Source organism: Aspergillus pseudonomiae (assembly GCF_009193645.1).
Source record: "Aspergillus pseudonomiae strain CBS 119388 unplaced genomic scaffold BDV37scaffold_11, whole genome shotgun sequence".
Taxonomy (NCBI): Eukaryota; Fungi; Ascomycota; class Eurotiomycetes; order Eurotiales; family Aspergillaceae; genus Aspergillus; species Aspergillus pseudonomiae.
The window spans coordinates 69,599-96,951 of NW_022476003.1; the positions used below are offsets into that span (position 1 = coordinate 69,599).

Consider the following 27,353-nt stretch of genomic DNA (forward strand, 5'->3'; position numbering starts at 1 on the left):
ATCGAGAGATCCACTTACGTGGTTGCCGTGCTAGTGGAAGCCTTCTACTCATCCTTTCTGATGGACGGTGTAAGCTTGTTCAGAGATCGGTTCAGAAAGGGCATGTTCAGGGACTATATTGATATGAACAAAATGATCAAGGGGTTGCTGATTAGGATCGTGTACAGTTTTGAGAACGAGCCCTTCCTTCAGAAAGACAGCTGTGTCAGCGTTTATCCCTGTTCAGATCGATTGTTGCTCGCCCAGCGCTATGAAGTAAACGTTGAACGAATCCTAAATTTCTCAGCCCCCTGATTTGGTAACAGTCACGGAACAAGGCTTACCTCCTCCGACTCCTTGTTGAGCTTGGTATAAACGTCAAAGTTTGTGTCGTCCGGGATATTGGCACCCTCTTTATCACAGAACTTCTGGTTCACGCTATAATTGAAAGAGTTAGACAATGTGTATAGTAATTCGAGTGTGCAGGGAACTACCTACTATTCTTTTGGCAGCCGCTTGTTGTGGACCAAGTACCATCGCAGATGCTGTAGTGCAGCCTCTTGGAATTCCTTCGGAGCTATGGCCCTTGCTGTGGGAGTGGCACCTCTAGACTTGAGGTCATACTTTTGCAGGGTAAGAGTAACTATCGAATAAAAAGCTATTCGTTAGTAAAAACGAATTAAGCAAATAGATGGGTTATCATACCATCGCCTTCGCCCATTGTGGTTGGTTGTCGCGTTGCCGCCGGGAGATTTCAAGATAAGACTGAGCAACAGTGCTTTCTCTAATATTTTATGAGAAATAAAAGCTCAGCTATGGTTTGAAGAGGGTAGGTACTCCGTATATAAGTCTTAACTACGGCCAATATCGCCGACAGGAATGCTACCCAGATAACTGCGGTATCCTCGACGAACATCTACGACTAGCCCCTTCTGACAATGATCCTCGCCAGCTGAGTATGATTTTCGCATGGTCATAGTTCCCAGCTGAATGTGTGGATACTGTTTTTCGCGCAGAATCCCAGCTTGTGAGTACTCGATCCTCCGTGCCAGATGAAGCAACCACCACAAAAATAGGTAGCATGATGCACCAATTTCTCCAGAACCAACGCTGTTCGCTACGGAACCATGAGGGATTAGGTTACCAACCTGGCTGCTTTGCTAGCAGATGCCTCCATTCTCCAAACTCGGCGATGCCCCCGGTAATGCTGTATAACCTGAACGGCATAATTGGAGTGTCCGAGGGCACGACTGGTACCGTGACAGAGACGATAATCAAGCTTGCAGTCCGTCCAAAGCAGCACTCCGTTGCGGTAGTGTCATTCAACGATTTCTGGACCGCGTTGCGGCGGCTGCCGATGCCATCCGAAGTAGTATACCGGTGGCTGTCCTCAAGCTGATGCATATGGGCTTCATCCGGATTGTCAATCAAGGAGGTGCAACTCGCCCACGCATCTGACAAGAAACACCCACTCCTTTTGTGAAATCTTCCGGAACGAAGGCATCAGCTGGAGATAATATCGACAACGAGCGTAGCATTGTACGTGCCCATGAGCCTGGCAGATTCAAGTTCACCGAAGACGAGAAAGAACAAGAGCTTCTGTCTGTCGGCACGCAAAGAGTCTTTATCTTCCCTGCTGGTGTTGTGATACAATCACTCTTACGGTAAGCAGCAATCTGCGCCCCGTAAACTTATTCTGCTCTGTATATGACAAGAGTTCTCTGTCTCATAGCGACTGATAAAGAGCGCATTGGATCCTCACTGGATGATGTATGTTTGTCCAAAGCTCAATCTGATGAATAATATGCTAATGAAAATGCCGGGATTTATCAGAATTGTCTTCACTTATTCCTTCCGCCCAGAAAGTCAACTCATGGATTTACACAGGGAAAGCAAGTCGGCAGCAACCGTAGTATTTCCATTCCATGAACAGTCCCAAAAGTATACACGGCACCTGCTGCTTCGCGGAAGCTGGCTTCTAGTTTTGCCGTGCAATACACACGGTGAGCAAGTGCCAAAGACGGAAGTTCCCGATATGGTCAACATGATTATAATAAGTATTATTTCTTAAAATGCAACTAGCTAATCCGGATAATGCAGACGCTGTAATCCCACCTGGCGAAGGATATCTCGCCTGGTTTCAGACCAGATGCTTGAGGATAGGTCGAATCCGTGAGTTGAAAAACCTTCTGTATAATCGTGGACTTTTAGGTATGTACATGAATACTTAGCTCGTTGAGAAGCTGCATGTTCGAAATATAAACAGTGGTATAGATACAAGTGTCGCACAACCTGGTTATGACAAAGGAGGTACAGAGCCGATACTCTAGAAAGCATCCATTATTGTCGATCGCCGGAGCCATCAGGTAGTTCATAGACTGGTGGCGCAGCGTCAAGTTCCTGAACTGTGTGCCTCTGGATCTTGGATGCATGGTCGACTGTCCGCATACCCGAAGCGCTGTGGACACCTGTCGGAGACACCATGTTCTCCGCCTTGCTGCGACGTGCGAGAAACCAAACCAAGGCAGCGAGGATGGCTGCTCCGGCTACCCCACCAACAACACCTCCTGCAATGGCGCCGGTATTCGTGCTGAATGATGGTGGAGAGGGCTCAGGGGTGTGGGATGTTGTGGGCTCTGCGGTATGTGTAGTTGAGGTACTTGAGCTAGTTGAAACGGTCGAGAAAGAGGATAGAGTGGCCGAAAATGTGGGAGTCGAAGAAACTATCCGTCTCTTAGTGGCCAAAGCTAATGGGGAATAGGATTCACCGCGAAAAGATAGAATGGAGCAATGCAATCATACCTGTTCCAGACCTCATCACTGTTAAGGTGCTTAGCCAATCCTTCGAGGGATAATCAGACATTACACAGCCGACGTATCCATCTGGAACGTTGTTTCCGGTTTTCACTGTCTTGATAGCGAATTCTCCTTGGTCACAGCAAAAAAAGTCAATCGCGTGGAAGAGGTTCCAAGTACCGTTCGCGCATTGCTCCGGGACATTTCCAACGTGCGATTTCCGGCATGTATTCTCCCCAACCAGGCAAAATGAATCGGAGGGGCAACAGGCAACGAAATCATCCCAGGTTTTGCCGCAGTCCGTTTCATAGTCCCTGCAGGACTTCTCCCGCCGTAGAGAATAGCCTTCAGACATCTTACTCTAAAGTTATAACTACCGTAGTGGAGCATTAGTAAGTCTTTAATCGTGCTGTATGCGGAACCTTCACCTGAGCCGTAAATATAGGCCAAGGGGCAACCGTGATCCCAGTACCCAGGCACCCCCTTTGCGAGGAAGAAGCGGGGAAATATGAATTATGAATTATTTTCGATGGGACCCAGATCTAGCGCTGTAATCTACCAGGGTATGGAACGAGGCGAGGCCCACGGGGCCTTTGCTTTAAGCGAATCAATTGCTGCAGTAGCCGCTGGGCATCATCATGGCTTCAAGACATACAGGGTGGACATGGTAACCTATGCTGTTTCGAGCTTTAGGGCTGCCAAGAAACGACACAGCTTCGGATTTAGCAAGGATTAGACCCTGGCTTTGAGCAAGCGGTTTCTAAGTCAATTGGGGAACGACCAGGGGTTGGCCCCATCGGTTTCCCCGGCGCCAACACCGACTCGTGAGGTTCGACCCATAGTAAGCATGCTAAGCGGGTCAATCCCCGGCCGAAAGCCCCACGATCCGTTCACAAGCTACTGTGTACAAATATCGCATGGGAGCGGCGCGTTTCATGTCATTTTGAGATACTTTCCGTAGATCCTGGCCATCAACTTAGCTTTTTGCTGTACGAGGCAGGTACTCAGACCACTCTACACACCTACCCTATACTGATCACTGTCTACCCCATGAGCAGGTTCGAACGGAATGGGGAATGGCCCACAACAGCCAAAGGGGCTGCAGAGACCTGAAACCGACTACGAACGATGGCTTCGCGAGCAAGACGAGGACTTCAAGCCTGCGGATCATCCATTTTACGGACCAAACATGGAAGGCACCAACGACCTTGATGATAGTGGAACAAACAAAGATGGGGAGAAGTCAATGCTGAATGGTCATCAAGAACCGACGCATCATGGCCACTTTATAGGGCAGCACAACATGCCTATTGCATCCTCCACAAGTCGACTCCATCGTCTCGGTAATTATTCGATCATATGCAGTTTATTGCTGTCCATCGTCCTTGCTGTTGCCATTATAAAGTTGGCCATGGCATTTCGAAGAGGGGGCCGCCGAGTGGGTGCTATTCTACTATCTGAGAATTTTGGGAATAGGTAAAAATCGTGGAGACTCGCGTTGAGATATACCGCGCTCGGATTGTAGCGACTGTTGGACATGTCACCAAGCCAAGTTACCCACGACATGAGGATACATGTGTTGAGGACAGTAGAAGAATGTAAAACTGACACATGTCAGCTTCTAAACTCTATCGAAGATGTTATTTCCCACGTCATTTCCTGTGGCTAGTTCGCCTTTTCTAGTATTGATCAGTCCAGATGTCCACGAACTGTGTCGTAATGCATCCCGAGTGCTGTTGTAAATGTCAATCAAAGCCTCGCAAAAGCTTGATCTGTGGTCTTGAAATTTGGCCAGGATAGACTTAGGCAGCTGGCAAGACATGATCATGTGAGATTATACTTGGTGGGAAATAAATAGTTAGACAGATGATTAGGCGCTCTGACGCAGGCCTCCACAGAATGTAACTTCATACTGGGGTTATTTCAGCGTTGTATCTATCTTTTAATACGATAAAATGAGAGTGGGGCGGGGACAAGGGTTGAGAAGTAGGAGATTGGACGGTAGAAATTGTTCCCTGATTCCTCCTCAGACTATGACGCCAAAGAATGTGTAGTGTCTAAATATAGGCGCCTCTTATTATTAACCCCATCAGGGTTGGGGCGAACCCTTGTTTGGAAATTTTGATCCTAGCCTGTATCAAGCCCTAACAGGAACAAAGTACACAGCGCTAAGATGAAACTCCGCATCATCCGCGAAAGTCACCATATTAGTTAGCGCTGAGCTCCATAGCCCGTCTCCGAACTAATTTAACTGCCCACCCAGCCCTCCACCAGCAAAACTAACCTATCCCGGCTGTTCCAGCTCTCTTGATCGCCTGCGCGAGCAACTCCTGGCACAATAGATACCTTACCCTGTCGCCCGAGCTAGGGTATGCTCAATGGCGGATTATATATCATCTATACTTGCCATCCCCTGATGGAACAGAGCTGCGATACCTTCGATATATACATAACTAGACACCAGTATGTACTAAAGCCCCGGTTACATAACAAGACTAACAGTGGCAGCAGAAAGCACAGACCTATCGGGGCACTGACAGTGTCAGTCAAAATGGCTCTCGGCAAACGGTCACGGTCGTTACAGAGACCGCAGACCGACTATGAGCGATGGCTCGAAGAACACAATGAAAACTACCAGCCTGGGCAGGATGCACAGTACCATCCACCTATTCCGGGTAACAATGGCCAAGTCCCTGTATATCACCGTGAAATAGACGACAGTCCGCGGCAAAGGGCGAATAATGCCCATCCGACACACTCCGATATCACGCATCTCCAATCGTACAAGCCTCATGGCGAGTTCTTACGCCAGGTGGGTGCTGGACCGCCTTCCGCACTAGGAGGGGCTTTGGCCGACAGCTTTCGAGGACATTGCCCATATCAGTTGGCCCTATTTTTTGTCGTGGTTATCGCACTCCTGCAGATTGCAAGGAGCCTTGAAAAGCGACGCCGTCGTGCAATTGCCCCTTCAACACCTGGGTCAATAAAGTCTGTCAATCTTCACACCGATGAAAAAGTTCCGGTATAAGTTTCGACGCTATGGAGGTGGAGCGGGACTGCTATGGTAGCTGTGGGATCCTGACTCTCTGCTGCTTGATTCTTTATATCATTGCTCCTTCTACAGGAGAATATGCCAATGATGTCTGTTTCTTATTCTTGCATCCTGTGGCCTGCTCGATATCAATTAGCCCGCTGTCATAGTATTTTAGAAATGGAAAAAAAAAAATAAAAATAAAAATAAAAACATGAGCAAAAAGGGGGAAAGGACAAGGAATACAGTAGAAACGCAGAAATCAAGGAATTACAGCATAGTCCTGGATGCCTGCACCAGCCGGCGAGGACGAAGCCCCTACCGTGTTATTGTCATTAATCCTATGATGGGAGATGTACTTATGACATCTCCCTGTATTCTCAGAGCCTGAGCTTCGCGCCCGGCCCGTGCCGGTCTAATGTAGGTCTAATCCGATCCGTCGTTGCCGCAGTCAACTTGCAGGAAACTAATCATATAGTTAAGCGCCATTTCGTAGAATTGGCCCGATGTAACCCTACCATGCTATACCGACTACTCTATATGCCGATCCCAATTTCAGTCTCAGTAAGGATTCACATTAGCCGAGGGCATGGTTGGTGTGTGGATATAGGCTAGGACAGGGCTAAGGCCCTCCGCTATCGCTCGTCTTTGGCTAAGTGGGTACCTGCTAAGATAAACCCTGCATAAGCCAGACAGTTGGTGTCGATCAACCAGTCAAAGGATTGAGACCCTAGTCCCAATCATATGATACTGTTTGGACGGTCGATTCATATCGGCGAATTGGCCAGCCTTGCCCTCATGGAAGCTTGCTTCCTAGTCCTCCATGAGTTCATCCATATACTAATAGGCTGAGCAGTATTACGAGACACGTTCTAGATGTTGCGAGGTATTTATTTTGGTTTTTGGTCGAGGAGAGTGATGCGACAAGTATTTCTCGAGACACCGACAGTCCCCAATTGTTGCCTCCAGGACATCAGGGGTGAGTTCAAGGGAGAAAAAGAAAAATAGTAGGAAGGAAGGTTTATAGATTCATTAGTGGTAAATCGAGTCCTTCCCGTTAGATAAAGGTGTGTTAAACGTTGAGGCCCTATTTTGTGATCATCATCATCAAGCTCTTATTCCTTCTTTTCGGCTATTTAAGCCTAGGAACCTATCCTTGGCGGCTAGAAGAACCCTCATTCCAGGCCTACATCAACATAACATACACTATTCAAATACTGTAAATCGCCTGTCATTCACCGATGCAGCAGGACGCGAACTGAACTGACTAAGCTTCGGCTCAATAAATAATCATCTGGGAATATTCTCAGAACCCTACCTGTCAATTCCTTCGATCCGAACCGACCACGAAAACATGACTCCCACATTAGATCCCCCGAAATCTTCTCTGACGGAGCAGCTTAACTCTCCACCAAAAGCATCTTTACAAATCCTCGGGACACATTTTTCGAATGAGCAGATCAAAGTGATTGATTTCGATCTCTGGATTGACTGTTCGAAAATAGCAGGAATCAGATCTGGGAAGTTCCTGATGAATAGTGAAAGCGATTGCCAGTCCTGGAATTACTCCGCCAACCAGGACAACTGCAACTTCGAGGAGATATTGGATGGCTGGCTTAATGATCGGCTGGGTGGTAGTACGGACGGGCGATCGTATGCTTTCTTAGCCCAATATCTATTACTATGCTAATAGAACCCCAAGTTTCAGCTGGACGCTTTCTAAACTAGTTTCTTTTCCCGATGACGATTGCGCTGCGATGAAAGCTCATATAGAGAGGCTGGCACGCGGGATCGGCTATGGTGGGTCTGTCGAGGTAGTCTTTCACACTCCATCAATAGAGGCAGATGTCTTACCCGAGAAACACGACGTGCAAATTCGAGTGGAGTGGAGGTTTGATTGTCCTTTCACTCCCGCAGATCAGGTATGGAACGAGTTGGTAATGAACGCAATGGTCGACCGGCAGAAGGGCTGGATCTCGCTGAATGATCCAAAGCAACACTACGGGGTGTCTCCATTCCGAAGGGCTATCAGACGTGGCAATAATTCCAGGATTGTATCGCAGGAGCAGGATGCCCGTGGGTTTACGCTCTCCGTACAGCAATACTCACAGTGGGGCTGTGACGGTTCATCATGAAATGATATACGTCAATATGGACTAACAGCTTTGTTTTTACTCTTGTTGTTCTGTTGTTATTGTTGTTGTACTGTGTCCCTACTTTCACCGCTGTTCATGGGTTGCGATAGATAATGTGGGATTGAACTTGTTAAACCACGCGCTGCTGAGCTTTCTGCTTGAAAGGAATTTTTGTTTGATTAAGCATTGAGTAATCTATGTGAGCAAGCTTGTCGCTAGCTACTTAGAAGAGAAGTAAAGACCATGCATGACTCGGTGAAAGCCTACGTGTAGCAGTATGTCGAGCGTTTAAATTGAACTGTATTGCCTTTGCGATTAGCTGCCATACTGATATAGCTCCAATCATCTTTGAGAATCTTCTCGTTTTTGGGGTTCTAGAGCAGTTCTATCAACGGCGAGATTTTCTGGTGCATAATATTCAAACTAGCAATATGGTTAAATCAAAGGAGCCGATTATTTGCAGATTCACCTAAAATGCCAATAGTTCGAGTTTATAAAAGTCACCATTGTCTGTATTTCTCATATCCAGACATATAATCAAATGGACGAGGCAAAATAGAATGAAAAACCTAAGTTGAAGAAGCAATAAAAGAAGAAAAATGAAAGGAAGAAGACATCTGGCGATACAATATGTAATAACCGGTTGCTGCACGTTTGCTGCAGTCCCAATAACTATGGGAGGACCTTTGGATAATAACCTATCTTAGGATCTGCTTTCACCCCATACTCCTTTTTGTTTATATAGTTAGCGAGTGACGAGCAGGGGAAAGGGCTGAAAGGTGTGTGAAGATTGGATGGTTAGGGCACATACCTTCTTAGCAAAGCCATTCACGACCTTATATGGGTTGAAAAAACTCTTTGGGGTTTTGCCAGCTGGTTATTTGTATTAGCATAGTATCTTAATAAGAAAGTAGGTATCAATGGCTAATTTCTGGCCATGGGAAGGGATCATGGGCTAAATTAGCTGCGTACTCTTTGTACGCACCAGAGTCTTTTTAACTATATCTTCCACTTTGTAGCAGTGTGATTTGGACCAGTCGATGAACTGTGGTACTTTAAGCATCAGCTGTGGAACGAGCCTAGGAATGATGCACCCATTCGCCAACTTGGTCAGCACTTTATCACCGTCCATAACACTGCAGAGGTTGGGGTGTTCCATAATCGCTGCATTGTTTGTCACACAATTTTTCATTATGTCATCGTATATATTCCTTGCCTCGAGAAATCTTAAAGGCATATCCCCTAGATTTGACTACAAATATGGAAATAGTCCGTATTTTTTGTTCCATAGGAGGGGTTCGATATAAAAGGAAATCATTGGGTATGTCACGACAAACCCTTTACTGCAGAAGTTGTCCATGGCCCAACAGTAAAATTTATCTACTTCATTGACGTAAAGTTCCGCGCCCTTTCTGCATTCTTGCGGTATCATGGCCGTTGGGACATTCACGTCGTTGAAGAAGCCACTCTTGCAAGCTGCTGCAGCTGTAGTACCTAAAGAGATAGCAGCTATGAATGGCAAGACATGGAAACGCATCTCGTCTTAAAAGGATAGGAAACAAGTTATTTAGGTGCCTCAATCCTCGAAGATTGGAATGTAGGAAATCAAATGAAACGAACGGGAGGATAGACTATGAAAAGAGTTAGCTACAACCCTCTTTTATATCATTGATCGGAAAAAGGTCTACCTCTTTTTAATTATTACAAGAGCATATTGGAAGTATACTCCCCTGTTCTTGTTTTGCGAATGTTTTGCAAATAATCGACATGACGATCTCGATAGTCCCGCGATAGTGGCGTAAAATTGAATTAATTTTTGAGACATATGAAATACCATAATAGCCCAGATCTTGTTAGCTGGGACATGATTCGTTTATTCAGAATTCATAACTGATCTGAAAGTGGGCCCAAAATTATTGGCACTCTTCTTTGCATGCAACATAGAGATGCATTGGTGACTATTTTCAATAGCGTTGACAATAGACTACAGTGTATTTAGAGCCATTGCTTCAGCTGTTCAGCCAGCTCATATTCATTCGATGGGGTCGCATGGTACACGCTGCGAGCTTTGCTCATTAGAAAAAAGAGTACATCATATGCAGTGTCGATCAAGGGCACCTCTCATACCATGTCGGCTGATTTCCATGTTCGAGTGATCTATCATTTTCGTTCCTCCTCTGAAGGCGAGCAGCGCGGCCGCCAGCCCTTCAGCAAAATTTATTGCACATCTTAAAGCAACAGTACCGTTTTAGTATGTCCCTTGATGGTCGAACGCTGCCTAGCACAAATTGTAGCCACTGGCTCCGTGCAGGCTACACGTATAGTTAAAAAGGGACTAGCTAGTAACCAGTAAAATTGACGATATATCCTTCAAGGGGCTGGGCCAAACCGATCACCCCAGAAGATCCTCCAACGTCACGATCGTAGCATGAGAAAACATAATCAATCTCCGACGCACAAATTCACAGCGCCTGTTCGCAGCAAAATATGACGGGTCCAGACGAAGCTGGCTGACAATCGAGGATGATCTGTCCGCTTCTTGAATCTAGGAACGGAATCACTTCGTTTCTATGTTAATAATTGACCCAGTAATCATAGACAAGGACAGCTACGTTGAAAGCTTCGGCTTTCTTCATCGAAGTGTGCAGCAAAATGCTGAATGTTAATTTTTGACTTGCAGTTCCCAACATCCCCACCCCATTTCTGAATAGAGCGCGTTTATGTATAAATTCTATCCATCAATGACATGGAACCTCGCATCATGCGTGGGTATGCAGAGCCTGCCTGGTGGTGAAGGCACTGTTGTAGACTAAACTACCGGAAGTAATTGACAGAATGTCTGTACACACCATAGACCTTTTCCGAAACCAGGTTTATATCTAATCTTCCAAGGCAATTGCGGTTGAAGCCATCGGTCACGCTTGATTTGGTGGTGGGGATGCTGAACGAATCCACCTGTGGATTTAGATACAACCACTCATTTACATGCGTCTATTGTTTTATTATATACCTGCCTTTTCTGTTCCTGTTCCAAATCATCGCTTAAGGAATCAGAGGCTTTGTGGAACAACATGCAGAAAATGACCGCTTTTATGATAAATACTTCACAGCGGCATTTCCACTTATATCTCCCTGCCTCAAGCCGAGGCTAACTGCAAACCCCCTGTAACTTGTGAAAATGTGCCCGGGACATCGACAAAGGGACCGAGGCTGACTAGGCAAATTTTCCATAAGCTAAAACCCCTCTTTTTATGCAAGGCTGAGGTCTCGTAATGGTCTGGGCCACTCGATGGAAATAAAGAGGAGTGCATTCCATGCCTGATGGATACCTGCAATTCTGCCTGACTATGATTCAATCCTTCGTTGACCCCGCCCATAATTTACTCTGTACAATTGAAGCGCCCCATAAATCGATCTGGAGACGTCAGCCACTGCACTGAGGATGCAGCCGTGATTTGATGGAAAGGGTGAAAGGGAACTTGCCAAAGAGCACAAGGCTGAAGTGGGTGAAAATGAAATAACAGGTACCACCGAGTAGGTGTAAAATATGGGAGTATGAGGCAGGAACGAGGAAGAAGTTGGTACTTGCTCGCTTTACAGTTTATAAACACTTGACCACATGTTTTTCCATTTGGGGTGGTACTTTTTACTACGTGTACGACTGGAACAGTTACAGACTACTCGATAAAACAGTTCAAAAGGTTATTTGGAACGAGTAGAAGGACTCTCAGTGTTGTTATTGATCACTGCGTATAAATCATACCTAGCATTATCGCCTTAAATATCCGTGTTCTACGCCAAGAATTATGTTAAAAGAATATAAATAACAATAAAAATAAAACAAAATGCTATCAAACTTTCGAACGCTCTGTTCGGGGTATTCGAGATCGGGTATCTTGAGCTTAGTCTACCAGACTAAACCCTAAACGCACATGCTGTACAAACTGAAACAAGACAATATAACCCTAAGCCTTCCATGCTCTCCGACACGTCGGACATGTAGACTTAGGGGAGACTTTCAGCCACGATTCAATGCAGGTCGCGTGGTAGTTGACTCCACATTGGGCTTTGCACCAGGATATTTCCTGCTGTTCTTCCTCGTCTTCCGTATCATGGTGAGCGCCATGCCTAGCTCCAGGGTGAGCCTTTTTCAGGGACTCAAAGCAGATGCTACAGTCTCCTTCAATAGGTCGGCGAGTAGAATCGCCAGAACATGAGGATGCCGTAGATGACAGAGCAGCTCTCGAGCCACTGCCAAGAAGAGCACGATTAGAGGTCGCGCGAATAGTCGCTGTTGGTATATTCGACAGTCCACGGTTCGATGCTGCAACGGAGGCAACCTGGAGGCCTGCTTGGGAGCTGTAGGCTACTGCTCTTGTTCTATTCGTTCTTTCCTCTGTTGGAACTGCAGCACCACTCACAGAGAGCTCGTGTCGTCTATCGGTGGAGTTTGTGGTTTGAGTGACGCGTCCATTGACGCGAGTTTCTTGCGAAGGTGTTGGTGACGCTCTAACAGTCCGTAGATTTCCACGCCCCTCAATACGGACTAGAGCCCAGTTCTCCAGATTGGAGCATTCCACCTCTACAATTCGCCGGGATCCTGCCGCAGGGCTAGTCCGTTGTCGCTCTCCAGCAGTTCGCTGAGTAGGCGCAGGAGACACACAGGAGCCCAAGAATCGTTGAACCTTCCTCTTCCACTTTGCGGCAAGTTCGGGGGCCTGATACTTGTGCCACCGTGTGCACAGAGTGTAAGGAGCCAAAGCCTCGAGCAGGTCGTTGATGTCTCGTCCCGCATAGAGGTCTTCTGTCCCTTCATCTAATAAGTACATGGCGGTTTGCCGGTTCCGCGCATTTGTTGATTGATGGCAGCGACGACCCTGTGATGGAGCGTATCCTGCACACCATCTTTCCCCCTCTGGGTAGACTTGGATGATCTCGGAGAGGTGGGGAAGGAAGGTTGTTTGAGCTCGTGAGTATGGAGAAGGCATAGTAATGATTTTACGAGTTGGTTTCTAGGAAGCTGGGTGTTCTCTAGGGCGTAGTACTTGTAGGATATTTCGCAGGAAAGTCATACTCTCTATATACCCTGATATGACCCCTGAAAGACCGGGGTACTTACTTGTCTGCCTAAGGCGCGAGAGGGATGTACGATAGTCCAGCCACATATGCGTGGCTCAGCTCAAGGCCAGGTTCTTGCTTTTATGCAATATAAATCAAATGCAGACTAGTAGACGTGACATTATACTGCAAGTTGGGCGCGGCAGTGCCGCCGGGCTGTCTTATTGGGACGCCTAGACAGGGGTTGTCAGATGCTAGCGGTTATGCCGTGGCTCTCACTGGTTAGCGATGGAGATGGCGTGATAAAATACAGTAGTCGCCCACCCAAACTGGCTCTTCCATCACCATAAATAAACATCCTCCTTGTTGAAACCCTTTCCGTTTCAGGATAAGTTCCAAGGCAGCACCATTTTCCCCGCCGGAATCAGACCTGATCGCGGTATGCGCGCACGCGATCCTTGTCCTGGCAGCTGCTGAATATCTATCACTGACCGCAGAACTGGTGTAGGGGTCGGTTATAGGTATCTCTACGAACTTTAATCTTTGGACACATGAAATCTAAATAGAAATTCGGCTTCTTTCTTAGACATCTTCTGTGGGGTACGACGACCCATCTACAAGAAGCGCATGGAAGCGGACTGAAATGTATGGCCAGGGAGCAGCCTCCAGATCGATTGAAGGTAAGGTCTATGCCTGAATCCCAATGCCTATAAATAGCTGAAGTTGCGCTAAACAACACCACGGCTATGCACGTTTCACCATTTGCTTAAGTACATTGATACATTGAGATATTTCTCACGAATGCTTACGCAAAGTCGGGATCATGCAGCCACACCACCCGGAATCCCAGCTGTTCCCTTCGTGCTAAGGTCTCCTTCTTCCAATCCCAAAATGCCGACAGTCGCCTCTCTGTTGAGACATGGCCGAATGTATCTCGCACGTGAGAGAAGTGCAGGCGTGCCAATGGACCGGCGAGATCAATCTCCGCGTTCGGCTCCCCATTCACGAGAACCTTGATAGTTCCAATCCGCTCGTAGAGGATCTTGCCATATTCTGCCGTGTGGTAACCCATCCCGAGAAGGCCATAGATATACCCTAACAGATATTTTGCGAACCATTCGGGCCGGGCCTTGTGGTTAGACAACTCAAAAGCGACTCCAGTCTGGGTTCCAGGAAGAGGATCCCGCAGGTGATGGCGATCACGCCACCAGGGGTAGTCGACTTCGTCCGGTGGGAAGGAGAGTTCTGATTCTGCGGACTGGAAGTCGAGCACTAGTGTCTTCACGGTCACATCCCGGTCGGCGTACATGGGACTTGCGGAGGAGGGACCCACTTCTCTTCGGCTTGTTTTTTCATCCACGGGCCCATACCGGAGGAACCGCTCGAGCAAGGCGTAGAAGCTCCATTGGAATCCTAGATGACCACCGGCCCCAACTTGGGAGCGAGCGGCGGCGCGCGACAGAATATGGCCAAAGAGACGGACGTTGACAAGTAGCGTCGAGACTCGGTGCGTGAGTCGCGGCACAGACAGCCAGGTGGGGTACAGCTCGACCTCATGGAGGACCGATAGGTCCAGGATGTATGGCGTAGACGAGATGCGGTCCAGGGCTGCCAGAGTCTCCTCCGAGAGCTGGTGGTTGGTCAGGATGAGGCCACTCGCGTTGTTGGGACAGTGGCTTTGCCGTCGCTCGTAATAGATGTCATGGCGCCATGCCCTGTACTTGATGTCACGGAAATCCCCTCGGTTGGATTGGGATGGTGCTGCAGGCGGCATGCGCTGGCTATTCAAAACCAGCTCGATGATGAGTTCCCGAAGCTCGAGGGGGAGATCCAATAACGATAGCATAGCGACTGCTCCTTGACGTGTTGACTTGATGACTGACTCTTGGCTGCAAGAAAAGTGAAGCGGGGTACAGCGGACCCTCTATGGTCTTCGATAAATACCCGTGCCGCGCTTCTCAGCCCTAACCAACTAGTAGTAGTCCGGCCTTTGTATAGCGCATGTCCTACCTAGTGGTGAGTGAACGTGTCCCCGCCTCCTCTATATTCTATAGAAAATGGGATATTTAATTTATAGCTAGCAGAAAACTAGCGGAGCGATAATATTAGACACATGGATATGTGGATTCGTATATATAATACTATAGTATACAAGAACCAAGGATTTATAAGTGTAACAGCGGTATACTATCAGGGTATTCTGAATCAGAATTATCTGACCTTTTGGCCTAGTTGGGGCCTAGGAGCGTGTTTGCCTGGATCGCACACCCTCACTATAAGGATACTTATATATTTAGCTTAGTTCTTTGTAATCAATTATAATTGTTATTTAATCGCTATATTCTAGTATTACTACCAGCTCAACTCGTTGTACTATCTAATTATTGAGTATACGTACTCAATAGGCCTAGCCCTTCTATCTAGGGTTGATAATTCATGCACCAAATTTGCACTACAGATACCCTTGGACCTTACGGTCATGTATCGTCGCCGGGCGTAAAAAGAAACCCTAGGGGACACGAGATATGCAGCCACAGAACTAATAAAGAAGAGCACCGTTAATATGTGGCTAAATGACAGAAACATGCATTGTGATATAGCCTCAATGATTCTATCGGACCATGTCAAAAAGTTGCGAATCGGCCCTCTCCTTAGCTATTAGCCGAGCCATAACTATCACATACGACCATAGTGTGTGGAGAACAGGGCTTCCCGTTCGCTCAGCCGTACTTAAGCCATATATTACGCGTGGTCAGTAAGTATAGTGGTCTTTAGCCCTTTAAAAAGTTGAAATAATAGTAACTATTGACTTAGGGTGAGTGCAGGTAATTGGAGTAAGTGCTTTATATTTAACTATTACTAGCGGTGATTTCTATTTACCAGAGATAATATAGCTAATAATAGAGCTATTTATAATAATTTTTTATACCAAAATTAGAAAGACACGGGATTTCGAGATATAGATAAATATATCTTGTGTTTTTTAAAGAAATCCTTTCTTGTTTTATTCTCAACACGTCTGCCTTTCTTTATCCATACTAACACGTGATATCACATAACCATGTTTTCAAACGAGCACCTCGACAAGGTTGCTGGACAAACCCAAGGATGCAAGTCTTACCAGAGAAGATCCCGACCTGACGCTACAGCAACTAAAACTATTCGCAGAAAGCTACATTGTTTTCCAAAAGATAAAGCTCTCTCAAAGGTTAGTATATAATAATTTTATTTATTTTATCTTTAAGTGGGAGCGTGAAACGTCGCAAATATTTTCTCTAGGTTTAAAAAAGGATGTTTTAAATATATGGGCTGCTTATATCCTAATATTTATTATTAAAATAATTAATTATAGATAGTATATCTAGACTATATTAATAGAAAGATATAGTATTTTTACTAAGCTTAGAGAATAATTTTTAATAATAGTGAAAGATATAAATTATTTTCTTTACTATCTATTTAGCGAAAATAATTATAATTATATATATAAGTAAACGAAGTATAGACATTCTTTTCGTTGTGTTATTATTTTATTAATTTAATTAAACGGGATGGCTTTAAAGACCGCTTACGAGTGTATGAAATCTGGGGTACTATAGTAAATAAAATCGATCGTAAGCTGTGCATCAATTTTCGGAGGAATATCATGCTAACTAATTTTTACTAAGCCAAGGCAACAGCCGCGACCCGCGGCCAGGCGTTAGATCATATAGATCATGACTCTTACTTGAAATACCAGTCATCGCTCAAAGCGGTAGATATGATGGCTCTGTACTATAACCTGGAGCCGGATTATGAATGTCGTGAAATGGAACAGAGCATGGCCCACCACCGTGATTAAAATGTTCCGCTTCGACTTGATGCTGCCTCTCTCGTAGAGTTTGAAAAAGATGAGGAAGTGATTCTGAGTAACCAAAGGATCAGTGAATTGACGCAGGAGATTCGTGGCCGGCCTGATAAACATGCCGACTTGGTATCGGAAAGATCGAAACTTTACGAAGAAAGCCAAGAAGCTCTGCACTAAACGTTCCGAATTCATTGAAAATTGGTAGAATGTTTGCTACGACGAGTACATTACTGGCAACGACTTTTTCGAACGCGACACTACTTGCGTTTTTCAAATCTACCCTAAATATATGCCTGAAAGAGCACGCTTACATGACAATATTTTCAAGTAAGTGCCTCTTGATAGTGATCTTGGGAGGCAATGTTTACGTGATGCAGTTAGTCTTTGTACTTCAGTCGAGAAGGTGGCATATTATCCGGGCATGACTCCCGTAAAGGGAAAATGTCCAATATGTGCCAAGCAGATGTCAAGGTTTGCGTGTGCTTTTTTCTTTTCTTTCTTTTCTTTGTTTTTTTTTTTTTTTTTTTTTTTTTTTTTTTTTTTTTTTTTTTTTTTTTTTTTTTTTTTTTTTTTTTTTTTTTTTTTGTTTTTTTGGTGGTAGTTGTTTTCTATTGCTAATGTTAGCCAGCATTGGTCTCCAAGAACGGTCAAAGCATATTTTGCAGTGCAAACGCAAATCGTTGAATGCGACACCTTACCAGCAGACCTACAGAAATGGCAAACGTGCCCATCGCCATACCCGTCGAAGTTTCGTTCAATTCTGTTATTTGTGCGCTGAATTAATATGCAACGAAGGAGATTGGATCAAACATTGCCAATCTCACCTGCATGCTCTACAGCCGAGGTGCGGGCTCTTAACCTTCCGCTATACGCTAGTTGCAGCGGGTCTATGTCCATTCTGTCTGGGTGATGAGAAAAAGAGAGCGGATGAGCGGTTTCAACAGTGGGTCAAGAAAGCCACATTGTTAAACCATATTGATAGACACCTGGAGAATTTACCCCCCGAAGGAAATGTTTCGTGCCCTCACCCTTGCTGTAATGGAAGGCAACTGTGCAGTGAATGGCGATAATAGTGTATTCGGTGGAGCCTTGCACCATGCTTCTCATACCTTGCAGGTTACTTCCGTATATAGGTGCTTTTCCCTGACCAACGTGCAGTGAAACCAACCTTTCCAGACTAGGACGATAGCTTGTCGTCGCTTGCTCTTGGCTGCTGATCCACGCAATGACTGGATTCGCGAAGTCGGACCGAGATCATGTTATGCATATGGCAGGAAGCTGCAGCACGCAGTCTGATTGCAGTAGCTATAGCGGCCTCAAATCCTGATTAGAAAATATCGTCACGCTCCTATACTGTAAACTGAATATCTAAGCCATCCAATTGGGATTTCTTGGGGTCGATCCAAAGTACAGGATTTAACCGGGTTTCGAGGACTGAACTGTCTGGTGTGGACACACAGCCTGCGCAGATACAATATGGAACCTGGACCTCTTCTCGCGCCTGTTCTGCCGTTGTAATTAAAGAAAGATACCAGCAAAATATAACTCTACACGTGGTCTGTCAATTTGCACGGCTATGTTTACGAACAAAGATACATAGAAATAATCAAAATCATCATTAAGAACACTGAACTATTACTGTCTACAACAGATAATCAGACTGAGATCAAACACGGAACCTTTGCCTTCACATAACAGCACCGGGAAACTAAATTATTAGGTGAAGCCTATCCTAAGGCAAAAAGGTAATTGCCGAAGGGTCCGAATGTTTGTAACAGAAACCTCAAGTAGCTCAAGGACTGAAAATATTAGCAAGGGCCCTACAACAGCGGTGATATGAATCTCAGCCAATACGGTACAGCTGGGAAGACGTATCGTATGCGGTTTCTTGTTTTTGGTCGGATTACTGTTCTGAAGACACTCAACCATTTCCGCCGTCTGGTAGTCAGCTGCTGAAATAGGGTGGAAGCCGCTACATTGACTGATACTGTAACAAGAACGTAGATAACTAAGGAGCACTCGAAAGGAACGGTACATGAAAAAAACGACGTTAAATCAAAGTATCTTCAATATGATACCCTGCACCATGTAGTCCTTAATGAAGCAATGGGAGCTTTCCGGATCTGGGCAGCGCAGACCGACATATCCGCCGTCCAGGCAATCACGATCAGTTTGACCAGCATATCGGCCCCGTATACGATTCCCACAAAATGGGCACCGTGGTTTATACTGCCGGCTTGCTAGGTACTCGCAGGCCAAACGCTGGTTTCCCATGGCTTTGTCTAGGACATTAGTATTCCTCTAAAGAGCGGCCTATAGTTTATTTTAATACTAGAATACGCCAGCCAGGGGTGGGAGCTCACTCTTACCATCGATGGCGCACTCCGTCTGACGGTATCTGTCTGGTAGGTTGTCAATGGCATTTTTATTACTTGCTGCCGATGTTGCGGCATCGAGATCAATTGCGTTGTCTAAGTTATAATTAGAGCGCATGTTCTGATCGTAGTGAAACTGAAACGTTACCGATACTATCGCCTGGTTGCTGCGGACTCTCTGGGCAGAGGCTGGAGTCACACTCTTCGTCACCGAACGTATCGATTTGAATGGGGTTCTCTGCAACCTCGTAAGTAGATTGCTGAAGAATCCAAACATAGGGCTCACCGTAGCTTGTCCCTGGAAGTGTACACGGTAGTGTCGGCAGCCCTCCTATATCCATGGCATTCTGGACACTGGGAGAAGTCTTGGAATCCGTGTGGACGAGAGCAGCAGGACTATTGGGAGTTGCCAGGTGCAGTTCGAAGGTACAGTGGATAGAAATAAAGAGAGACATTGTGACAAATGTAGGGTGAGAATACTGCCAGTTCCTTGGGCTTGTAAGGTGCAGGTTGGAATGAAGAAGCGAAACTGAGTTCGGGGAACAGACAGGCACTTATATATCCTCAAACGCCAACTACGTGCTAGGCTGGAACGAGTCCCACATCGCATCTGCCACAACATGAACTATGAAAAAGAATAAGCGTACATCAATACGGCACTTTGGGGCTCGGTACTGTATGCACCTAAGCACGAAGACGCTACCTTGGTCTAAAAATGGAACTATATTGTGCTGAAAAGGAAGCCTGCGAGCCAGCCGGTCGAAGGTTCATGAAGCTTGATCCGACGGCAATCAGTGTCATTCCATGGGGCGGCGGTGCTAGGCGACTCCTGAGAGGCTTGCAACTTTATACGGGTCGCCTAACAAGTGCCAGGTGCGAATCAGACATACTGGATCATCGTCCAAAGGCCCAGCTGCACGTATCTACGCGGCAGCGCAGTGTTCCGTCGATAGCCACCATGGTGTAGTGAACAGTGAGGCCACATTGCCGTTGCCGTATCAGCCCGAGACGTTCATTTCTGTCCCTCGTGATGGGTGCCCCATCAGCATGGTATGGTCGGCCGACTGAGGACTCAGCATAATTGTCGCTGCGCGACCAGATACAACGGACGCCACCTCGAACGGCCGTACTCACATATTCGCGGTATAAAGGGTAGGTTGACGCGAAAAGACAGTAATGGTCCCTCAAGGAGGACGAGATGGAGGTAGGGATGTGAAGTGGATGCTGGAAGCTCAGGAGACAAAAGAGACACTGTATTCCAGCTATATGGAGAGGACGAACAGTAAAGGTGGTTTTTGTAGTCCTAGTACAGCTTTTATTTGCAACCAGAATGACAGTGGTGGCAAGGTACTATCGAAGAGTAAGGAACGTACACTCCAATATACAGCCTGTTGCGGCTGCCGAAAGAAAGTAGCGGGCCACAATCAACTCATCGAATTGGATCACGTTTACTGGCGGATGACTATCTAGGCAGAGTAGCACATTTGTGATCTAGGGGACATGTAGTGCCGAGTGAACATAATGACGAGGTAAAATGGCTTGCACGGAAAGACTATACTAGCAACCCAGCCTCTGAGGAGTAGGAAACTTTCTGACGTATCCAACACTTTGGGATCTACTCGTATGCTACAGTATTATATTCCTCTGACCGTCGTTGCCCACCTCACCCTTTTTGATCTCCGGAGCCGAGGCGCAGAATCCTCAACAAGGCCATCATTCGCAGCAGACTCAGGTTCGGGGCCAGACCTCTTTCGCGCCCCCGCGTAAGGAATTCGGAATCGTACGTCGAGGTGACCATTGCCTTGACAAACATCAAGAATCGTCCATGTTGGCAGAAATAGAGAAGTGAATTCATAGAGTGTGCTAGGGCGACTGAGCCTGTTTGAAGTTAGCGCCAGGTATACTCAGTGGTACACTGAATAGCTAACTCTTTAATGCTTCCGAGTTTGGTGCACTGCAACCCGAGTTGTTGCTAGTGGCAGGTCCAGGTGTACTGTCAGGCTCCTGGACCTCATTCGGTAGGTTGGGGTGATCAAGATGGACATAATCAGTGCCGTGGGAGACACCAATGGCGGGTTGGCGAGACCTATGCTCGCCTTCAGTGTCGGCATTGATAAATTCTTTACTATGTCAATGAGAAGTAAGACAATCGTTTCAATCCAGGACAAGCCAAACGTACCAGGAGGAACTCCCAAGTCAGTGATTTCTGGCTCCTGGTCCCGCTCAATGCCCGGGGAATGGGTGTGTAGATTCCCTCAGCCATGTCCTCAATGAGACTGGGGGGTGGGGTTGCAACTTCCGTGGACTCAGTATGCTGGTCATCGTCCAGAAAGACGCCTAAGGGAAGTCCGTATGGAGGGTTCTCGACGGTACCATGAGCCATCATTACAGGCAGTGCTGTCATTTCGGGAGATGTCTCTCTGCCAGCAGTTCCGGGAGCCTCATCGTCATCGTCAATAAGGATGGCATTGTCTATCGTGTCTCCCCACGGATCAGGAGCCATGCGAGCAGAGATTTGTACTGAAGATTTGATATGAGATGGGTAGGAAGGAAAATCAATAGTGTACTGGGGAGTCTAGACGGGGTGAAAGCGCCCTTTATGTGTCCCTCACTTCATCCAACTCAGGGGACAGGCCTCGCTTTCCCTGTAGTAGTAAACGTGGGTTACCTCTGTCTGCGCTTCACTTTGATACTATCTATAGACCATGCGCATCTGCTGCGTCATACCACTGCAAGTTCAAGATCTATTGTACTGGGCTCCTGTCATCAACCAATCCTGGCTATGTCTGGCCTTCACTGGAGACACGAGGAAACCAGATGGAATGACCCAGTCAATGGCTGCGCATAGCTACAATAACAATTTTGGACACTGCTATCTTGTATGGCTCTGCTGCACTTTGATGGGCTGAGATAATGCTTTGGTCTCTCTAGGGACCTGTAATCAAGTTCGCCATCTCCACGGCGAGGCAACATGTTTCCCCACGACAACGAGCATTACGGCGTCAGCAATGACAATCCACACTGTAGTGCAAAATTTGCGATACACTAGATTTTCCCACTTTTTTTTTTTTTTTTTGGTGCTGATAGTGGTATATTTCTAATGGCCCGAAATTTGTCTCAGACCTCAGAGCCTTTGCCCCTTCCTCTCTCCTCCACACTGAGCTGTTCGTGTAGGAGGACCACGTCTGTATTGTTACAGGGATAGTTTAATTTCCAGAACGCGTTAGGTCACGCAACGCCCGCTAAAAACGCAGATCACCAAGCACAATGGTAGAACTAAAGATCAGCTGCACCGGCTGTACAGTAATATCGTTTTCATGCATTCTTCTGTCCGGATCAAAATTAGGGGCCCTTTTATATGTTGGTGCCAAATTAATACGTCCTGGAGGCCGCACACGGTCACTGTCAAGATATCCTGCGACGTCTTTCGCATTGTAACTTTCCTTATCATTTCGGTCCCTCTGGATCTGAGGCGGCAGGTGCTATGATACTGTCCGCGTCAAATGCTAGTAGGAACGACTATTATAACCTGGTATAGTGCACCGCGCTTCATCTGCCAGTAAGTTTCACTATTACTTATCTTTCCAGTTGCTTGGTTGCTTTCTTGGTTCAAATAGTGCTTGATCAAACTCTCCTTTCGGTTTCTCTGTCAACTGATTTGACATAGCACGGCATGCTTAGAGTCCCTCTCCTGTGCCTTCTGGCTGTCCGGGCCACATTGGGCTTGAGATTCGTCATGTATATAGATGAGTAAGAGCCGCGCTTCTAAACAAGCTATACATAGTAACGATCCAGATATCATACTGCTGCTCTCCCCGGTAATGACCGCACAGAAGGCATAACTCACGCGATAATGGCCTTTGCGAACTCCAGTATTTTCAACTCTAACTCTTCCCCCAAGTTCGAGCCCTTTGAGCCTGTCGAAGCTATGCGGAAGCGCTTTGTACCCGATACCAAGGTCATGGTTGCTATTGGAGGCTGGGGCGATACCAATGGCTTCTCCGAAGGCACAAAGGACGATGGGTCCCGGGCCCGTTACGCCAAGAATGTCGCGACAATGATCGACAACCTAGGCATTGACGGTGTCGGTGAGTAACGAAAATAGCAAGTAATCCAAGATACTGAGAGCTGGGCTCTGGATATCGACTGGGAGTATCCTGGTGGGAACGGCGGGGATTATATGAAGGTACCTAACAGCGGTAAAACGGACGAAATCGAAACCTATCCACTCTCTCTGCGCGCAATTCGTGAAGCCATCGGCCCGGACAAGCTCCTTTCAATTGCAGTCTCTGAAAAAAAAAACCGACATGATGGCCTTTGCGAAGGAACAAGGTACCAAGATCTGGCCGTCTGTGGATTTGGTGAACGTCATGTCGTATGATCTGATGAATCGTCGGGATAAAGTCACGAACCATCACACGAGTGTGGTGGGTTCACTCGACGCTATCAAGGCGTATGAAGAGATTGGTCTCGACACTGCCAAGATCAACCTGGGATTCGCGTATTACGCCAAGTGGTTCATGACCGATCCGAACTCTAACTGCAATGAACATCCACTTGGATGCGGGGTTTTGGCCCTGGAGAACCCCAATGGTTCAGACGCAGGCACATCAGGAGCCTTGACCTTTGAGAAAAGCGCTATGGCGGCTGCTCCAGGTGATTTGAGAGTCTCCGCAGATGGAACCTGCGGCTTTTCCAAGGGGACCAAATGCCCGGCCGGTTCATGTTGCAGCCAGTATGGCTACTGGTACGCTCAATCTTCTCCTTTCTGAATGACATGAACCAAGCTCAATCAGCGGTTCTGGCAACGACTTCTGCCAAGCTGGCTGTCTCTCCGACTATGGCGAGTGCAAGGGCATCTCGGTCATCGACTCGTGGCGTCGCGCTCTCAAGGGCGGCAAGACGGACGAGCAAGCCGGCGGGCAGTACTACTGGGACGAGCAGGCCAGCCTTTTCTGGACTTGGGACACCCCTGAGTTGATTACTCGCAAATTCAAAGAAATTGTGGATGCCGAGAAGCTGGGTGGAGTGATGGCATGGAGTCTTGGTGAGGACAGCCTGAGCTGGGAGCATTTGAAGGCCATGCAAGATGGTCTCAGAGGCAGGTTGGTTGACCAAAACTCTCATGCCTCGTGTGCCCGATATTGCATGGTATCGGTAAGTAGTGTAGAATAAAGAATGTACTTAGATGGGCTGTCAAGAAATATGCCAAGCAATGTATTGGAAACTGAGGCTGTGGATCTAATAATTCATATCAACAAAGGCCGAATACCAGTTATTCGCGAGTAATTGACAGAGTAGTGCAAGCATCGTGAGACCCGAGGCCTTGTCTATTGGAATGTGCCACAGAATCTTGAATATACACCAAGCTTGAAATGGCAAGCGATTTCTGTTAAGTCTAGGGTCATCGATGGTGGCGCATTCGTTGCTGGAGGTTCTCACCTATACTTGGGTCATGTCGCCAGCCCCCGAGTGAAACAGTGAATACAGAGATGATTGATAGCATATGTATGTGCTTAGAGATTGGACCAACATTACCCATCATACCTCGCTTGGAAGTTGACAAGGGTTGAGTAATTCGTAGGTCGACGCGATCATACCATTGCAATTATGGATGCAGAAAGACAGGTTAACCAGACCGGAGCCTGACAAAACAGCTGCTTTCCGGTCATACTGATAGTCTCAGCACGACAAATGAACTGAATCCTGTAACTATGGAATATCTAATATTTTCTTCCATAACGAGCTTGAATCGTATTTTTAAAATTATCCACCGTTAGGGAACCGCGCCTCCTTTCACGCCTCTTGAGGAATTTGGCTGAGATCAGATTCCAGGACGCGTAGTCGCAAAGTCCCTTGGCATGGTGAGTATTGAATCGATGGTTGCAACTAGCGAATCACTCTATCTGCTATTTCGAAATATGCCGGGCACTGAAAACGAGGCGAATAGGAGATCGCTTGATTAAATGCTGCTAGCAGGGGTGTCCTGGTCTAGACAAGCACAATTTGCTTGCGGTCCCGTCTTGAAGCTTAACTGAGATGGTAACTACAGACGATCAGAAAATATTGTTTTGGCCATCGCCCCTTCCGGAGCGGAGCTTGGTAGCAGTCTAAATATTTCCCAAGGATTCCCATGCTTTCCACTCACTCCCGTCCCACCATCCATGGTAGCAAGCATTATCAGTCCCGGTAGCGAAGACATCCAGCCCGTTCAGACTTACGGCTGTGGGAGGACCACCTAGCAAAACGCCATGTAGCAACTCCCACCCAAACCACCCATCCCTTGCACCATCCCACCACTTATGAAGGCAGATATTGTCTTGTCCGCGGCCAAACAAGTCCAGTCGATTTGGCCCCCAGCTGACAGCATGGATAGGACTGGTGAACACTCCACCTAGTTCCTGCCATTCTGTCTCAGATGGCCCCCAGGTTCCCTCCCACCATTTGTGGTAGCAAGCATTGCTGACACCAATTCCAAAAAGGTCGATTCGACCGCGTCCCCGGCTCACTGCTGTGACAGAACTAAGAGACTTGCCACCGAGCGTCTCCCAATTTTCCCATCGGACTCCATCCCATACCCTGCACCAACAAGCAGTGTCAGCCCCAACAACAAAAACCACAAGGTGATCTTTGCCCCAAGAAACAGCGGTTAATTTGTTCTCCATTATACTCTTTGTAATAGTTGGCACTTTTGGAGGTAGAGGCTTGGTGATGCGTAAACCAACGTACGGTTGATAGTTGTCCGGCAGGTCAGTCTTGAGCCCAAAAGGGAATTCCAACCAACGTTTATATGTGATAATTCCAGGGTTGACTCCTAATCCATCAAAATCTTGCTCGTCGAGGGACTTGTTTCGTATTAGTTGTTTCAGATAGTTCGTTGCCTGATTGACCACATCATCGGACACATCACTCAGACTTTGTTGAAATTTCTGCAGTTGAGCTTGAATCTGCTCGGAAGCCCAGACACCAGCGGCGCCGATGGGGATAGAGGCAAGACCCGTAACTACATCCCATTCGTTGATAAGATCTCCATAAAGAATGGTCCAACCGCCGTCTGCAACTTTCATGCGCTGCTCCTTACGATTAGTCTTTCCGTCATGCTTGAATATGATATAAGGATAGATAATCAAGTGTTGTTACGGACTGATATATCTGTAAGTATCTGCAAGGATAAAGACGATGGTGAAATATACATACACTCCTAGATCAAGCTGGGTTATTAACTTACGAACGGCAAGTAGCCAGTAGATTTATATGACGTCGGAAATTGTCGACAAGGTCATGCCTATGGAATACAAAGTTCGATGATTCTATTGCGGTCTACCGATTCTTTGAGGCATGTCGTATCTTGCCAGAAAGATTAGGTCTAGGAGAGTCAATCGGAGTTGCCAAGCTTCTGCATGGGCTGATCGTAGGTGGGGTAGAACGGGGATAGATGATGCATTTATGAACACATATCATGTGGCAATGAAAATAAACTGCTAACTAATTCTTAAAACGTCCAGCACCCAGAGCAGATGACCGCAGCCGACTTCGGGTGCCGTAAAAGCCCATGTCGATCATCCGAGCCCAAACCTTAGTTACTGCCGCGGTTTGGCCATCCGCGGCGGTCTCTCCGTGTCAAGTCAGGGAACCAATCGGTGTTGAATTGAATAGCCGCTTAAGCCTAATCTAGAGGGACGTACCGCAGATGACCCGGGAAAGCCTATTCGGTTAACAAGTAAGAACAATCAAGCTCATCCCTGATGTGGGATCAAAAGCCGTCTACGCAATATCCTGTCATGCGATACGACAAGGTGAACGGAGAGTGGCTACTTATGGTAGGTATGCCAATTTATTCATTTTATCATCATGACCGTAAAAATGGGTCGCCCATGGACGCAACCAAAAGTTGCATGGTCTTCGGCTGCCCAGACCTCATGAACGACGCTCGTATGACTGTAATGTTAATAGGTCGGAGCTTCCCGGAGAGTGCACCATACCTTTGTCATGCCATTATGTGCTCTTCATATCGTCATAAATAGATCCAGGCAGTATTCCTCCACTCCTCCACAGCCACGCCTTGGTTTAGCGAAGCATCCCATACCACTCGAGTTTGGGCATGCTTTGCAGATCATCGGGCTCGAAAGTCA

At 46.8% G+C, this 27,353-nt stretch overlaps 10 protein-coding genes across 10 annotated transcripts; 3 read left to right on the top strand and 7 right to left on the bottom strand.

The window, feature by feature from the left end:
* Window positions 1–222: 222 nt before the first annotated feature.
* On the bottom strand, window positions 223–700 carry BDV37DRAFT_279886 (uncharacterized protein; the record flags this gene model as incomplete). The annotated part of the gene is made up of 4 exons (XM_032086423.1): window positions 223–273; window positions 324–417; window positions 478–622; window positions 685–700. The coding sequence occupies 4 exons, from the start codon at window positions 698–700 to the stop codon at window positions 223–225; spliced, it is 306 nt and encodes a 101-aa protein (XP_031944672.1).
* Window positions 701–2,059: 1,359 nt separating this feature from the next.
* On the bottom strand, window positions 2,060–3,402 carry BDV37DRAFT_240877 (uncharacterized protein). The gene is made up of 2 exons (XM_032081113.1): window positions 2,782–3,402; window positions 2,060–2,702 (listed from the first exon to the last, which is right to left on the bottom strand). Exons 1-2 carry the CDS (start codon window positions 3,128–3,130, stop codon window positions 2,320–2,322), a joined length of 732 nt encoding a protein of 243 aa, XP_031944673.1. The 5' UTR covers window positions 3,131–3,402; the 3' UTR covers window positions 2,060–2,319.
* A 1,374-nt stretch (window positions 3,403–4,776) lies between these two features.
* BDV37DRAFT_17510 (uncharacterized protein) lies at window positions 4,777–5,887 on the top strand. The gene is made up of 2 exons (XM_032079405.1): window positions 4,777–5,238; window positions 5,287–5,887. Exons 1-2 carry the CDS (start codon window positions 5,147–5,149, stop codon window positions 5,801–5,803), a joined length of 609 nt encoding a protein of 202 aa, XP_031944674.1. The 5' UTR covers window positions 4,777–5,146; the 3' UTR covers window positions 5,804–5,887.
* Window positions 5,888–6,816: 929 nt separating this feature from the next.
* BDV37DRAFT_290675 (uncharacterized protein) lies at window positions 6,817–8,079 on the top strand. The gene is made up of 2 exons (XM_032088768.1): window positions 6,817–7,459; window positions 7,500–8,079. The coding sequence occupies exons 1-2, from the start codon at window positions 7,161–7,163 to the stop codon at window positions 7,939–7,941; spliced, it is 741 nt and encodes a 246-aa protein (XP_031944675.1). The 5' UTR covers window positions 6,817–7,160; the 3' UTR covers window positions 7,942–8,079.
* Window positions 8,080–11,784: 3,705 nt separating this feature from the next.
* Window positions 11,785–13,090, bottom strand: BDV37DRAFT_240881 (uncharacterized protein). Its single transcript, XM_032081114.1, has one exon. The coding sequence runs from the start codon at window positions 12,927–12,929 to the stop codon at window positions 11,907–11,909; it is 1,023 nt and encodes a 340-aa protein (XP_031944676.1). The 5' UTR covers window positions 12,930–13,090; the 3' UTR covers window positions 11,785–11,906.
* Window positions 13,091–13,435: 345 nt separating this feature from the next.
* On the bottom strand, window positions 13,436–14,962 carry BDV37DRAFT_240882 (uncharacterized protein). Its single transcript, XM_032081115.1, has one exon. The coding sequence runs from the start codon at window positions 14,843–14,845 to the stop codon at window positions 13,805–13,807; it is 1,041 nt and encodes a 346-aa protein (XP_031944677.1). The 5' UTR covers window positions 14,846–14,962; the 3' UTR covers window positions 13,436–13,804.
* A 4,174-nt stretch (window positions 14,963–19,136) lies between these two features.
* On the bottom strand, window positions 19,137–19,676 carry BDV37DRAFT_279892 (uncharacterized protein; the record flags this gene model as incomplete). Its single annotated transcript, XM_032086424.1, has 3 exons — window positions 19,137–19,159; window positions 19,216–19,317; window positions 19,370–19,676. The coding sequence occupies 3 exons, from the start codon at window positions 19,674–19,676 to the stop codon at window positions 19,137–19,139; spliced, it is 432 nt and encodes a 143-aa protein (XP_031944678.1).
* Window positions 19,677–20,884: 1,208 nt separating this feature from the next.
* Window positions 20,885–21,724, bottom strand: BDV37DRAFT_279893 (uncharacterized protein; the record flags this gene model as incomplete). The annotated part of the gene is made up of 3 exons (XM_032086425.1): window positions 20,885–21,099; window positions 21,150–21,341; window positions 21,397–21,724. The coding sequence occupies 3 exons, from the start codon at window positions 21,722–21,724 to the stop codon at window positions 20,885–20,887; spliced, it is 735 nt and encodes a 244-aa protein (XP_031944679.1).
* Window positions 21,725–22,894: 1,170 nt separating this feature from the next.
* BDV37DRAFT_290677 (putative class V chitinase) lies at window positions 22,895–24,453 on the top strand (the record flags this gene model as incomplete). The annotated part of the gene is made up of 6 exons (XM_032088769.1): window positions 22,895–22,971; window positions 23,017–23,309; window positions 23,340–23,506; window positions 23,547–23,822; window positions 23,853–23,968; window positions 24,018–24,453. 6 exons carry the CDS (start codon window positions 22,895–22,897, stop codon window positions 24,394–24,396), a joined length of 1,308 nt encoding a protein of 435 aa, XP_031944680.1. The 3' UTR covers window positions 24,397–24,453.
* An 878-nt stretch (window positions 24,454–25,331) lies between these two features.
* BDV37DRAFT_279895 (uncharacterized protein) lies at window positions 25,332–26,288 on the bottom strand (the record flags this gene model as incomplete). Its single annotated transcript, XM_032086426.1, has 1 exon — window positions 25,332–26,288. The coding sequence occupies one exon, from the start codon at window positions 26,286–26,288 to the stop codon at window positions 25,332–25,334; it is 957 nt and encodes a 318-aa protein (XP_031944681.1).
* Between the last annotated feature and the right edge of the window lie 1,065 nt (window positions 26,289–27,353).